We start from the raw sequence: 16,018 nt of genomic DNA on the forward strand, positions 1-16,018 counted from the left end.
AGAGGCATCCACATCAAAGGTGATTTAACACTCCTTTTAACACTCATGCAGGAAACTCCATGGTAAACTCATCAACTGAAAATCTTTAAGAAAGTGGGTATAGGAGACCGCGTCCTTGTCCCTGGCCATTGCCCCTCAGACTCTTCCCAATGTGCTGGCTGACTTCCAGCTACCAGCATCTGCATCTTTCTGAGGGTCTTTTTCCAGGACTAGACAAAGCTGTTGCATCCCAAGCATTAATCGCCCCCCACCCAAGCCCCAGAGTGGCCCTCAATCCACGGGTCGCAGGAGCTGGTTTTCCAGTTCTTAGATGCAGTCGTTCTAAGAGCCCCATTCTGTGGGATCCCCACAGCTCTGCTCCCTGGCATTGTCCTGAGTGATGAATCTCAGTCGGCCGCTGTGCCAGCTGGGTCTGGAGGCCTGCTTGACAGTCTCTGTGAAGTTACACCCTGTGTTCTGTGGCTTCACAGCTCCTCCCAACAGGAAGCAGAGTCTTAGCTCCCCACCCCTTAATCAGATTGATCCTGTGACTTGATTTTGGCCAACCACATATAGGAAAGTGACAGTATACCAGTTTTGCAACCAGGCCTCAAAAGTCTTGGGTGCTGTTGTTCCTTTTAGGACCCCTGCCACACTCTAAGAATCAATATGGCTGGGCATGTTGGTGCTCACCTGTATACCCAGAGACTCAGGAGCTGAGGCAGGAGGTTCATGAGTTCAAAGACAGCCTAAGAAACTCAGCAAGACCCTGTCTGTAAATAAAACATAAAAACAGCTGGGGATGTGGCTCAGTGGTTTAGCACCCCTGAGTTCAATTCTCTAGCACCAAAAAAGAAAAAAAAAAGAATTGTGGGCTGACATGCTAGAGGATGAGACGACGAGGAGGGAAACAGAGAAGCCCCAGTGAACAAGTGCCAGAAACAAAGGCTACTAGACAACCTGAATCTGGATGCAGACACACAAGGGAGCCCAGGCTGAACCGCCGAGCCGCAGAATCAGAAGTAAACACATGGTGGTTATTTTAAGGCATGAAGTTCTGGGGTGATTTGCTGCACAGCAATAAATAACCGATATGCTGGTGTTACGGCGCACCCTTATTGGCAAGCTTCCCTGTCGATACTTCCTTACTCTTTACCTTTGCTTCCTGCACATTTCACATAAATTATTTGCACTCGAATCCTCGTCTCCGGTCAGCATTGAAGGGAACTCAAACTCAGACCATATGGAGCACTTCCTCCCCTGCGCCTCCAGGGAACTCCCTCACATTGCCGTCATACGATGATCATGGTAATGACGACACGTTGCTGGCATGCATGTCTGCATCTGGACTGAGAGCACTGTGACGCCACAGTGTGCCCCTATTTACTTCCATCAAGCCAGGCACATCCACATCAAGTGTCCCATCCACATTTTTCAAATAAACGAATATATGAGCACCATGTCACCTCTTGACAGATGTGCAGAATCTGGGCTCTCCAGAAGGATCTCACCTTCAGTATCTCTTCCAGAGTGTGACCGACTATCCCTCACTCTCTTGACACCACTGATTGCCTACCCTAGGGCCTGAATCCCACCCTTGGCTAGGTGACTCCTACAGGAGGCTCACCTACATGCTATTCACCCTTGAAATGCTCCCGCAGGGTGAGGAGAGGTATCTGCTGCCTCCTCTTAGGGACCCACATCAGAGCAAGGGCCAAGACATGTTCTGACAGGGGAGGAGGATGGCTTCAGCCCTCATTCAGAAAGTTCCAGCCACCAGAGCATTCCACCCTGATTTCAAGAATATACCATTGAGAAAACCAGAAAGAACTACAAAAGCCAGCTGCTCCCAATCAACAAACCTTGCTTTTTTTTTTTTTTGCTTAAGTGGCTGCATTCAATGAAGGGGGTGGGTGGGGAAATCACATGGCTAATGTTCTGACAACCTCAAAAAGTTTTCCAGGCTTGTGATCAGCTCCCAGTCACCTTCCCTCACAAAATGGTAATAATAATTGTTCTAGTTAGCGTTGCATCACCATGGCTAAAAAAAAAATACCCAGCAAGAGCAACTTAGCAGAGGAAAATTTTCTATGGGGCTCATGATTTCAGAGGTCTCAGTCCACAGACGGCTGACTCCATTGCCTTGGGCCCAAGATGAGGCAAATCATCACGGTGGAAGGGCCCAGTAGAGGAAGGCTTCTCAGCTCATGTGGAGTTAGGAAGCAGAAAGATAAGGGGGAGAAGGGGCCACAGGGAAGTTGCACCCTTCCAGTGCATGCCCCAATGACTTACCTCCCCCAGCATGCCCAGCCGGCCTACAGTTACCCATCAGTCCATTCCAGTTTGAATGGGCTGATTAGGTTACAGCTCTCCCAATCAATCATTTCACCTCCGCACATTCCTGCATTAATAAAGGAGTTTTGGAGGACACCTCATATCCAAACCCCGGTGGTAACTATACTCATGGTGATGTTGTTGCCTTTGAGGACTCTGCTGGCACGCCAGCAACAAGTTCATGGTCAAACTTGAGTTCTCCAAGGAGAGAACATTGATCCTGCACAGAAAAAGAATGCAGGGTCTGCCACTGACCCAGCAGGACAGGAGGCTCATGTCTCCAGTGGGGAAAGTCACTGCATATCCTCAAAGCCACGTGGCACATGGGGAGGGTGCATAGGAATAGAAGGAAGCCATCTTTGATCATGGGCTTTTCCCCTAACCACCTCCCTCCTGAACTGGGTTTTTTTTTTTTTTAAACAAAGAAGACCCTCAGTGTCTCCACCTTGGTACTTCCGGTGCACAATCAGCTGATATGCAAACTCAGCAACAATTGAGGCCAACAGAGAATACAGAACCAGGAACTCCCCACTTTGATTTCCCCCATAATATGAGTCCTTGAGCAAATAACCTGGCCTCCCTAGCCTCTGTAACCTAAGTACTAAAAATGTTTACATATTTACTTCTCAGCATTATTGAGAGGATTAAATGGAAAAAAAAATGTAGCTCTCATTTGTAAGTGTTTACTATGTGCCAAGCATTTTTAGAAGCAATTAAATACATATAAATTCGTTAGCTATAACCCTATAAGATGCTGGAATTATTTTTCCATCTTACAGAGAAGGAAACAGAGGCACAGAGATATTAAGCAACTTGCCCACGGTTAAATAGCTGGTGAGACACTAGGGTGCTTTTTTGTATACCGAGTACTCTGTAGGGTGCCCAGTGCACAGAAGGTGTACCATGAACAATGCTCTCTTCTCCTTCATAATTCAAGACACTGTTCCTTTCTACCCTTTGTGATGCAGTTGATGATTCTGATCACTTTTCAGAAGGAAAACAATTTGATTTGAGCTAAATTGCTAAGTGAAGAGGTCCTCTTCCAGAAGGTTGGTCATTCGTAGATGGTGCCAGCCATCTCCCAGCTAGTCATAGGTTTGGGGGGAACCTACTGCACTCCACCCCCAATTCTTGTGATAATAGCCATAAGACAGTTACACGTGGCTATGAGATGATTCCAACTTCACAAATATTCCACTCTTTACTTCTCCTAAAAGATTTTTAAAATTATTTTTTATTGAAGTTGACCAGCCAGGAGACAGAGACATTCCACTGATCTCCAATGAGATGCCTCAGGAAAAGAAAATTTGCTTGACTGCGATAACTTATGTTTTTCTTGATCTTGATCACATGTGATGCTATCTTAGGTACTGTGAGCCTTCAGACAGAAAAAAACATGGGCGCACCCTTTTATAAATGAAAGTTTCTACTAAACAGGACTGAAAACATCTAAACTGCTTCCTCCCTATTCCTGGATAGTTTAGAAATGGCATGTTCTAGAACTAGGTTCAACTCATTAAAGATCATGGCCTTTGTTTTTAAGTTGTAGATGGAAACAATACATTTATGCATGCATGCATGTATGTATGTATGGTGGTGCTGAGGATCGAACCCTGTGTCTCTTACATGCCAGGCAAGTGTTCTACCACTGAGCCACAACCCCAGCCCCAAGATCATGAACTTTTAGAGTTGAATGTTTTAAGTAACAACAGATCCTGCCAAAATTCATACTCCCTGTGGAGAAAGATAGAAACATCCATGAGTGTCACAGGGAGCGCTTCCTGGCTTGATCCCTGGTCACTCTGGGTGACCCCCTCCCTCCCAGATGTCTTTCCCTCTGTTGTAAGACTCAAGCTCCTCCATCTGGTGGGTGTTCTGCCTCCAGCCCTGAACTTCACACAGCCTGTCTACCCAGTCACTGAAGTCGTCTCTCCCTTATCCCCCTTTTCAATATAGTGAGGGTACAGCTGACATGAGAGCTAGGTCCTAAAGACAGCATGAAAGCAAAAACTGTGCCCAAATTGCCATGTTGAAGCCCTGGGGGAGCGTGATGGTGGAGAGCCACCTAGCATCCCTCCAAAAGCCCATCCCTGCCAAAGGCACTCCTTCACTGAGACAAGTGGCAGTGGCCCCACAGAGCTGTGTCAGGGAAGGAGGAACTGAGATGGGTGAAAAGAGGGACACACTCAGAACTCAAGCTGGAACACGCCTTTCATTGGTGGAGGAGATGGACCGACCCACATCATCCCTCCCCCTGGAGCGTATCTAGTTGCATTCCTGGGAAGTTAATTACCTGAGCTGGGACTCAGCTCTACTGCACTGGCTTGGAGATGCAGCCCCAAATCACAGGTGTGTCACAATCCAGCTTCTTTCTTTCTCTCACACTTTGTTCTCTTTGATTGCAGACACCTGCGGTTCCTCATGGGAGTCCTCTGCTCACCTTTTTCCTCTGCCTAGAGTACCTAAGTCCTCCTCCCTCCCTCCTCTTAATACAGCCTCCTGGAAGTCACCCCATGCCCTGCAAGGACCCAATCACCTCTCTTCTCATACGAGGTCATGCCACACTGTCCAGTCTCCCGACCCTGACCAGGCTGTGCACACCAGGGGAGTGGGCCACATATGGTTCATATCTACAGTGGTGCCCAGTACTTGCTCGAACAATGAAGGAGTATACATCTCATCCCAGGCAACAATGACTCAGAGCTAAATGATAGCTCAAGCTGCTCACCCATAGTTCAGGCTCCTAAAACACCCTCAACCAAATCCACACCCTGTTTTTGCTACAGTTTGCTGCACATTGTGCCTGGCTCTGCAGAGTGAGCGTTCCAAGTCTAGGGCCGTCCGGTGTAACTGAAACCACAGGTTTAGCTTTATATCTGCACTTATCCAATTACCAATCAACATTTCCCTGATGGCTCCTGTGGGAACAGCTCTGGGTCCAAGAGTATAATGAAAGTTTCTTAATGGAGGATCCTGCCAAAAGGCTATTTTGAGAGACCGGGAGACCTCCTGGGAAATAACTCATCCTTCAGAAAGGTTGGTCCAAGAACATTGATTTTGAGGTTCAGGAAAACTCCTCTCGTCTCCAGGGCTCATGTCTGAGTTCTAAGAAGATGGAATTGCAAGAAAGGCTGAAATGGCCCTCGAAGCTACAAGGCATCAGGAGGAGTGACAAGGTTCCCCAGGGCTCACATGCTGTAGGAGATGGCCTTGTTGGTCCCGGTCCTTTACCCTATATTCATGCCCTTTGCAGTGTGACTTTGTAGCTCTCACTAAAGGGGCAGAAAATATTTTCCTGTTTCTTGACTTTGGGTATGGCCATGTGCCTTGCTATGGCCAATAGAAAAGTCTGATATAACAGTGGGGCAATTCTGCCCCTAGGCCTTAAGTGCCATTGCATGGTTTTGCTTGTCCTTGAGCAATTTCATCATGCAGTGAGAATATGCCCATGCTGGGCCATTGGTTCCCCAGGGGAAAGTAAAGACACAGTTAAACTGGGCCACCCAAGACTGGAGTTTACCTTCCACTGAACCCAGACGCATGAACAAGTCAGTCATCATCCAGCTGAATCCAGCCAATCTCACCTGACCTGAGAATAAATGATTGCTGTCTCATGCCATGTGTTTGAGGGTGGTTTGTTATGCAGCATCTTTGGTAGCAATAGCTAGTTGATACATGTGGGGTCTGGTCCCTGGCCACCACATTAGTTATTCTGGCATTACTGACTGGATCCACAGAGGACACCTGATACTAATCACACTTCTGAAAGACCAAGTTGGGGCAGAGGTGGCAGCTTTAGTCATACGGTGCTTTACTGACCATGAGCCTTGATTTTTATATCTTAATCCACAGAAAGCACAACTAAAAAAAAAGCTGGATTTGTCTACCCACTAATGGGTAGCAAGAGCAATAGGATTTTCCTTACTTAAAATTTAACCTTGGATCAAGTAAATTATTATCCCACAAATTTTCTATGATCTACAATAAATTTCCAGCATTTATAGTCTGCTTTGAAGTTAAAAAAAAAATCCATGTGATTTTTGTTTATTACTCTTTCCCTAAAACACTTTTTGGAAGATCTCCTCAAAATTAAAATTAATGAGCTGATAATTTATGAAATTTCTTTAGAATTGGTTTTTCTAGTAACCCTGGAAGGCCTTTCTAAGTTAAGCAATCCCAATATCTACTTCATGAGTTTAAAGTAATTTTTTAAGATTGGCAAAGAATATGCTACTTTAAGCTGCCATTTTTTCCCCAGTGTAAAAGTGAAGTTAATGAAGTAATATTTAAGTGGTTTGGAAGAGTATTTGTGTGTATGTTGCCATTGGGAGAAGGCAGTTGGGGAGATACACCTTCCTGTAAAAATTCAAAACAGAAGAAAAGGCATCTTAGCATTGATGAATAAAAGACTGTTTATTTTTGGTACCGAGAACTGAACCTAGGGGCACTCAACCACTGAGCCACATCCCCAGGCCTTTTAAAATTTATTTTGAGACAGGGTCTTGCTAAGTTTCTTAGGGCCTAATTAAGTTGCTGAGGCTGGTTTTGAACCTATGATCCTCCTAAAAGATTATTTATCATAAAAAAAAAAGCAAAAATGCCCTAGTGTAGTTACTCATTCATGATGGGATATTTCTTTAATTACATCCCAATTTAACTCTCGGCAATGCGAGTAAGGGACATGTTTGGCATTTTAGAGACTAGCTAAAAGAACTGAGGACTGCTTTGAGAAATGGTAATAAATCTTACAGAGGGGTTTCTGGCCCCAAGGCTAACGACAATCTTTCAGAAGGTATTGTTCCAAAAGGAAACCATTCTTGAAATGTGGCTAAATGATTCAGGACCAGCACCTTCATCCTAAAAGAAGTCTAAAATAAAAGGTTGGCAAAGAGGAAACAGAAAGCCTCTGTACCGTTCACCTTTAGCCTAGGGGGACTTGCATACCGCAGGAGGAAACCCTGAAATAATAAAGAAGACAGTCTGCTTGGACCAGATCAGCCTGCCCCTTGACTTTACCACTGTTCTGCTACAGAAACACGACTTGCTGCTAAAGCCAGAAAGATAATACTGTTCAGTGTGTGTGTGTGTGTGTGTGTGTGTGTGTGTGTGTGTTTTGGGGAAACAACTTTATATAGTAAAAGGTTAAATCATGACATCATCCCAAAAGGTCCAACGTTAGCAATACCATATGGTTCAACTTAATAGAATGAGTAAACATAAAATATCCTCCCAGTGCACGAATACTCTAAAAAATTAGAAATCTAAGCTAAATTGTGAAATACGTGAAATTGCAAACAAAATCCAAACTATCTTCCCCAAATCATAGCTATTGTTAAAAATTATAACATACTTAACAAAAACATGCGCGCGTGCGCATACACACACACACACACACACACACACAGAGTATAGGACCATAACCCACCAAAGCGGTTTACCTTTATGGTAGGGAAATCTGAACATTCAGGCTTGGGGCCTGGAATTAAGAAAAACTGAACTTCTCAGAACAATGTCATAAAAGGAACATTGACATACCTGGAGAGCAGCAGTTTACCCCGGAGCTGCAGGTCGGCAGCACAGTCCTCAGATCGGCAATTCCTTTCAAAAACAGTCTGTGAAAGAAATGATAGAAAGGTTGGAATAGGGTTTATGGGCAAAGCAGTAAGTGATGGCCTATTGCCTCTTGCAAAGCAGTAGAAATTCTTCCTTCAGGCCCTCCAAGCCTCTCCTCCCACCTCCAAGAAGCCGGCTCCCTGGCAGGGTGAGGGAAGCTTCTCGAGGTTCCACAGAAGCCTAAATCAACAGTGGTCTTGATTCATGAGTGCATTCCTTACTTGATTCACTTCTCAGTCTCCTGAAGCACTTCTTCAGGAAGCATACGTGACTGGTGTCCTTTCGTCTATGCTTTTCTGACAAAAACCTTTTAGATGCTCTTGGACATGCATGAATAATCATTCCATGAAGTAAGTAATTCTTAGATTACAGTCAGGTCATTTTCCCCATTTGTTCTCTTGGGGAAGAGAAAAATCTGCATTGGAGAAAGGCTCGGCATAAGCAACGGGACCATATTAAATGGTTAGGTCCAAAGGGAAATGTCAAAGGCAATCAGGCCATTAGACAGAGGGCAGCATAATGGGACAGAAGAGATGCTTTCCAGTTTCTGGGGGAAGCAGCTAGTGGTTAGCAGGGAATAGTGGCTTTTCTCTAACCGAGACTAGGCCTCCACAGTCAAAGCCCCACCCAGTGCTGGGGCCTGAGGCTCTGTGGTTAAAACCAACATTACTTGCAGAGAGCTTGCCCAAATGTGTAAGGAAGCTTCATGGAGGGTGGCCAGGGAATCAGGAACAGCACTTTGTTGTAAGGGATAGAGTTTTCTTCTCTCTGCAGCACATGGATAGCTTGTTAGTATGTCCCTCCATCTGATCTCGACCTCTCTGAGGTTTCTGGTGTAGAGACAGCAGTCTCCCTATGCTTCGGAAGATCTTCACTATCGTTAAGATGGCTTTGATCATCTCAGTGGGGTTTGGAGAGAAGAACCTGATGCCCTTGTTTGTTGTTGTGATTTATTTACCATTAAACTTCATTGTCACTCCTCATGGCTGCGAGGGCTTTTTTTTTTTTTCCTCCCCGATGGCAGAGTTTGGGGTAATAGCCCATAGCAGAAGTGTAGGTGGCTTCTCAGAGTGCCAGCGTGGACTCCAACAAACTTGCTGGCCAATGGATAGTCTAGACTCAACCAGACAGGGTAATTTTGCCTATGGAAATTCATATTCCTGTGCCACGTTTCCAAAAGAATAGAGTGTCCCAGCCAACATTCCCTTCCTTGATTATAGGAGGAAAAATCACGGAATTCCTGGGCAATATGAGGAAATTCCTATGTTCTTTTGGACACTAACGGGGGCAAGGAAAGAGCCAGATCTCCAGGAGACTTCAGAGTAAGACTTTTGTGCTTGCTTTGCAATCTCGACCAGGCTCAAAGCAGGAGGAAGAGGGCTTAGGAGCTGCAACATGCCAGGCAAAAAATGCTTTGTGAGCCTAGAACTAACAAAGAAGCACCAAGGGTGGCCTCCCCACCAACCGGATCCAACTTACACTTGAAGGTCCCCTGACACAGCCCCTGCATGGCCTTGAACCTAACTTTGTATTCACAAATCTACATTTTTTTCCTTCAAGCCCTTCCCTCCCCCTCAACTGTATAGACTTTGGGCCCCACAAAACCCAGATGTACCCCCTGGGTTAGCCTCTTCCACACACGTGCCTCCCATCACAGAGGCTGGTCACCGTCTGACCCCTGGGCTTTGGAGGTGGGATGGAGGGGCATGATGGGTGGGGTAGGAAGCAGGTGAAAACTGAAAAGGAAGATGTCACCGAAACCCATCCTGTGACATATCGGCTTCGAGTTCCGGGCCCTGCCCTCCCGATCTCTGTCATCCTGGCTCTCGTGCCAGCTGTGCCCTGGACTGGCCTTGCAATTTCCTCACTACATATAAGTGAGCACCACTGGGGCCTCCTGGGTGATAGTGACAAGAAAGGACAATGGAGATGAAGAGCAGATGTGACTATGTCTCTACAGGTGACTGTGTTCTCCACGTCCAAAAATGACACTTCCAGCGAGACTTTGACAACCCCATCACGGAGAGGCAGAATCTAGCGCTTCCTTCCTGCCATGGGGAGGATCTGTGGTTACAGTGGAAATAACGTTATGTGACTTCCAAGGCTCAGCCATGAAAAGCAACAGCTTTCACTTCTTTTGCTTGGGGCTTTTTTCTTGGAGCTTGGCCACTCTGCGCAGAGGAAAGCCCAGCTGGCCCCAGAGAGGCTCATATGGAGAGAATAGGCGATCCCCTCAGCTCGGAGGCTGAGTGAGCCATCAAGGAAGTGGGACTCTCAGGGGTCCCCACTGACAGGTACCTGGTGGAGCAAAGATGAGGTGTTCTGACCAAGTCCTACCAAATTACCAATTCACAATTTTCTTTTTCTTTTTTTTTTTTTTTTGGCAGTTAACCAATTTCTTGCTCATTCCCTTGTGCTTAGGAAATTTGTTAAGATTTGTTTTGTGACCCAACACGTGTTCTACCCTGAAAGCGTTCCTTGGGCACTTGGAAAAACCTGTATTCTGTCGGAGCAAAGTTTTATGTGTGTCCATTAGGTTGTCTGATCGACAAACGTTGTTCCAATCTGCTCTGCCTTTATTGATTTTCTGACTGGATGCTCTATTCGTTGTTGAAAGTGAGGCACTGAAATCTATTACTGGACCGCTGTCAAGTTCTCCTTTCAGATCTGTCAATATTTGCTTCAGATATGCAAGTATTCTGATGTTGGGTGCATACATATTGATAACCGTTGTATCTCCTTGTTGACCCTTTAATCCCTTCTTTGTGTCTGGAGAAGCTTTTAACTGCAAGTCCACTTTGATGTGAGTAGAAGCTGCTCCTGCTTTCTCTGGTTTATCGTTGCCTGGACTCTTCTCCCATTCCTCTGTACATCCCTGAATCTAAAGTGAGTGAGCCTCTTGTAGACAGCACACATTGGACGTGTGTGTGTGTGTGTGTGTGTTTAATCCATTCAGTCACCATGTAGCCTTTTATTGAGGAGTTTAGCCAATTTACATTTAAAGTAAGTATGAATATGGAAGGGTTTTCTAAGCTGGGCATGGTGGTGCATGCCTATAATCCCAGTGACTCAAGAGGCTGAGGCAAGAGGATTACAAGTTTGAGGCCAGCCTTAGCAACACAGTGAGACTGTGTCTCAAAATAAAAAGGACGGGAGATATGGCTCAGTGGTAAAGCAGGCTTAGGTTCAATCTCTAATACAAAAAAAAAAAAGGAAGGAAGGAATTCCTGTCATTTTGATAGTTTTTTTTCCTATATGCCTTATAGTTCTTGTGGCACCTTTTTCTCTCTCACTGTTTTCTTCCGTGTTATCCGCCCCCCCTTTTTTTTTGGTAACTTCTATGCGTATTTGTATTTACCAATGGGCTTACATAAAATATCTTCTGTAATAAGGTCTCTACTGACAGTCTATTAGATGCTGAGAGCTTCACCTACACAAAGGAACTCTGAGTTTCCCTTTACTTCCCCCCTACATCATATGCTGTTGATGCCCCAATTTACCACAACCAGCACAATTTATAGTTCCTTTTATCTTTTAACTGCTACCATAGAATTATAGGTGATGGTCTCACCCCTTCTACAGTGGTATGATATTATGTTTCTGTCTATATCTACCTTTGCCAACAAGTTTCCCATCTCCTCATTTCTCTTATTACTGGCTTAGAGTCCTTTCATTTCAACTTGAACCCCCTTAAGCATTTCTGGTGAAGTATGCCTAGGGGCAAAAGAAGTCTGTACTGCCCCCTCACTACTGAAGGGCAGGTTTTCTAGGTAAGTATTCTGGGTAAGCATTTTCTTTCCTTCAACTTTGAGTATGTCATTCCACGCCTTTCTGTTCTGCAAGGTTTCTGCTGGAAAAGCCACACTGTGGAAATGCAAATCAAAACCACCCTGCCATAGGATGGCTATTGTCAGAGAAGAGGTCGCCAGGGTTGGGTGAGGGTGTGGAGAAAAGGGAGCCCTTATGTGTGACTGACAGAACATGAATTGGTACAGCTGAGATGAAAACTGATATGAAAGTTCCTCAAAACATTGAAAATAGAGCTGCCATATGATCCGGCAAGCCTAAAGGAAACGAAATCAGCACCTTTTAGGGATATCTGCACTCCCAGGTTTATTATAACACCATTCACCCTTGATAACATAGGAAGCAACCCATCTGTCAACAGGTAAATGGATGAAGAAGTTTTCATAAGTACAAATGCTCCTCCACTCCTAAGGTGGCCAAAACCTGAAATCCACTCTTAAGTTGAAAATATCTTAAGTAAAAAATGCATTTCATACACCTAACCTGCCAAATATCATAGCTCAGCCTCACCTACCTTAAACACGCCCAGAACACTTACATTAGTCTCCAGTTAGACAAAATCATCTAACATGAAGCCTACTATATAATGAAGTGTTGAACATCTTAAGTAACTTACTGAATACTATACTAAAAGTGGAGGAAAAAAACAGAATGGTTATGTGGGCACACTTTCACGCCATCATAAAGAAGAAAAAGCATAAGTCTAACCATCGTAAGTGGAGGAATGCATATCTGTCGTGGAATATTATTCAGTCTTAAAAAGGAGATCCTGAGCTGGGGTTGTAGCTCAGAGGTGGAGCGCTTGCCTAGCATGTGTGAAGCACTGGGTTCAATCCTCAGCACCATATAAAAATAAAGTCATTGTGTCCACCTATAACTAAAAAATGAATATCAAAAAAAAAAGGAGATCCTGCCATTTTAGACAATATGAAGAGAACTGCAGGATATTATGCAAAGTGAAATAAGCCAGACACAGAAAGAAAAGTACTGCATGTTCTCACTTATGTGTGGACTCTAAAAGAGCTCAAGAACCAGAAACGGAGAACACAATTTTGTTGGTTACCAAGGGTGAGGGATGAGGGAAGGGAATGGGGTGATGTTGGTCAAAGGTACATAGTTATATTGGATAAGTCTAAAGACTTATTCTGAGGTACAGAATGACCATTCTAGTTAATAACACTGTCTTGTATACTGGAAATTTACCAAGAGAGTAGATTCCAAGTGCTCTTCCCACAAGTAGGGGTTGGGGTGGGGGGAGTAACTAGTGAGGAAACAGATATGTTTCTGCTGCACCGTAGTCATCATTTCACTACGGATATGTTTATCAAAACATGCCTCTGTGCACCTTAAATATGCACACACACGAGAAAAGAAATTCCTGAGTGGTTTGTTATGCAGCCATAGATTTAACAATCCATTCATGGAGTATTCTAGAATGAACGCTCCACCCGCCTACAGGCTTTCCTTAACTAGGGCAACACCCAGACAAAAGTAAGCTGCACAATCTAAGCCCTGGCTCAGGCAAGGCTGGGAATGCAATTGTTTTGAGGGTAGAATGCAAGACACCCGGGGAATCAAGAGACCTGTGCCATGCACTGGAGGCGCCAAGGCTGAAACTCAAATCCTGTGCCCGGGTCTGAATTAGTCTCTAGGCAAAAGGCCAAGCTATTCCTAAGGAGCTGAGAAACCTGTCTCTGAGGCAGGAGTACAGGCATGAGAAGTCTCAAAATGCTAGATGACAGCATGTTTTCCAGGAACAAGTAGAAACGACTTTTCTTTTGTGCAAAGTACAAAGAGTCCAGCTTCTCCATGAAGCCAAGGGGCCACCCTCCTGATTTTCCTCTGATGAACAATCCCAACAGCTGCAAGCTGGACCTCCAAAAACCTCCTCCATCTGCTTTTACCACATCCCCCTGGTCTTCTAGGCCAACACAGGCTTGGCCGCCTCTATCAGACAAATCCCAATCCTGCTTGGAAGCCGTCTCTCCCTGCTGTCCCCTCCAGCCTCCACCTGCAGGTTGGCAAAAGCTATCTGTTGGCATCCCTGGAAGCAGCTTTTCCAGGACTTGCCAAAAGGTCTCAGACTCCATCATGTCCCAACCCTCCCTGGGGGCAGGAGGCTGAAACCTCTAGGGAGAGCGGCTGTTTCCTGCCTCGGGCCTCCAAGAGCCAAGGAATGGCCACCCCGCAGCCTCCTCAGCCTCACAGACTGGATTTACATGGGGGCTCCTTCCTCTCCTGCTTTTCACCTCGGGTGTCCTAGGAGAATAGTTTTCTTTTGGAAAGTCCTCTAGTTTCTCACCAAATCCTTTTTCTACTTGCTTTAAAACAGGGTTGGCAAGCTTTGGCCCCAGAGAGTCAGATAGTAAAGCGGGGTGCGGTGGTGCACACCTATAATCTCAGCCACTTAAGAGACTGAGACAGGAGGATCACAAGTTTCAGGCCAGGCTGGACAACTTAAGACCCTGCCTCAAAGACAAAAATTTTAAAAACGGCTGGGGCTATAGGTGACGGGTAGAGTATCCCTGGGCTCAATCCCCAGCCACACAGACACAAAGTCAAACCAGGGGCTACAATTCTTCTGAACAGGAAAAACAAAAACACAAACAAACAAAAAACATGGATGATACATATAGGATGGTCAAGAACATACTCCAACAAAACTTTGTTTAGAAAATTAGGTAGCCTGAACGTGGCCTGGGGGTCCATAGTTCACTGAATCCTGGTTCCTCTGCTCCCTTTGGGCCAGGGAAAATCCAGCCTAAGTCCATTTCCCTCTGAGCCAGAGCCCAAGGCTGCAGTGGGCCTGCCTTTCTCACAATGCCACCAAGGCCAGGGCAGCCTTGGGGACATTTGATGCAGGGTCTGGCAGCTCAGAATCTGCTCCTGGCTGAGGCCGACGTCAGACAGGAAGTCATCCAGGTGCTCAGGCCTTAAGGGACGCATTTCTTCTACTCAAATCCTTACTAGAAAGTCCTCCCTTCTGACCTAACAGGAAGGAGGATTCTCACTTCCAGCTGTCACCTTCAGAGGACAACTAGGGTTTTTGGATGTAGTTATATTTGTTTTAAAAAAACACACACTCATGATTACCGACCTGGATTGGATGCTTGTTTATAGGGTTGCCATGGCAACCAAGCCCCAGGCTAAGCCTTGAGAAAAGGAGAATTAGACTAGGTGGGGGATAAGTGCTGTTCAAATCCCACCCCAGGGGACTCCCTGGGAAGGCTATTTTAAGCTGAAATGAGCAAAGACACTTCCTGCTGAGCAATGTGACTTCACAGAAGGTCTCTGCCCTGGAGTGTGGCATTCTGCCTGGATGTCCGGAGTGACACCTCTGAGCTGGTGCTCCCCTAGTCCTGCATGAGTTCCTAGAAGCCCAGCCACGGGGAGTTCATGCCTGCAACCCTCATGACCCAGCCCAGAACTCAAAAACCTTTTTGTATAACTGCCATGACCTGAGTGTAAGAGGTTCCTCCCTCTGGATTCTGTTCCTTTTTCCAGAACCCAGCACCACCCTTCACGTGGCACATGGTAAGAAGGCAGGGGGGTGGACCCAGGAATTTCAGCTCTACTTCAGCCTGTGCCCAAAGGAAGGAAGGAAAAGTCTCATGGCCTGGTATGTGAAGCCAGCCATGCAGAATATCATGTCCTCGAGAGTAAACGAAACTCCAACAACTTTGTAAAATCAAAGCTGTGAAAAGCCTTCTATCCCAAGGTCTGTACAGATTGTCCTCTTTGGGTTTGTGATCATGGGAGCAGAAAGCGCTCTGCGGGTCTCCCTCTAAACACAAGCACGGCACCAATTTGGCGTCATGCCCGTGTGGACACTGGAGGTGAGGAGTTCCCCTGTCTTGGCATCTTCTGGCTTATTCCACGGCTCCGAACATTGGGCAATGACATCTTTAAATGATCCAGGTCAACCTCCGTGATAACTGCAGGGGAGCTGACCGCTCAGGCTAGATGCTACCAACTACTGTGGTTTGGACAAATGTCCCTCAAAGGCCCAGCCATTAAAGGCTTGGTCCCCAGCCCATACACTATTGGGAGGCCGGGAGGTGGGGGTCTAGCAGGAGGAGGTTAGGTCACTGGGGGTGTGCCCTTGAAGGAGATATTGGGACCTCAGTCCCTTCTTTCTTCTCGCTCCCAGTAATGGAGTGAATGAGTCTCCCCTTCCTGAACTCTCCCCCATGATGTCCTATGCCACCACAGATTCAAAGTAACAAGTAATAGAGTTAACTGGTTATGGACCAACACTCCAAAATTGTGAGCCAAAATAAAACTT

The 16,018-nt window shown here is 45.7% G+C and overlaps 1 protein-coding gene across 1 annotated transcript in view; it reads right to left on the reverse strand.

Annotated features, from left to right (window-relative positions):
• The window catches only part of Itga9 (integrin subunit alpha 9), a 313,338-nt gene that overhangs the window by 133,865 nt on the left and 163,455 nt on the right, over positions 1-16,018 (reverse strand). The window contains exon 17 of the mRNA XM_048794712.1: positions 7,849-7,925. Within this exon, the coding sequence (XP_048650669.1) occupies positions 7,849-7,925 (77 nt within the window). The remainder of the gene's footprint in view (positions 1-7,848; positions 7,926-16,018) is intronic.

The sequence above is a fragment of the Marmota marmota genome, unplaced genomic scaffold (genome assembly GCF_001458135.2).
Source record: "Marmota marmota marmota unplaced genomic scaffold, marMar, whole genome shotgun sequence".
Taxonomy (NCBI): Eukaryota; Metazoa; Chordata; class Mammalia; order Rodentia; family Sciuridae; genus Marmota; species Marmota marmota.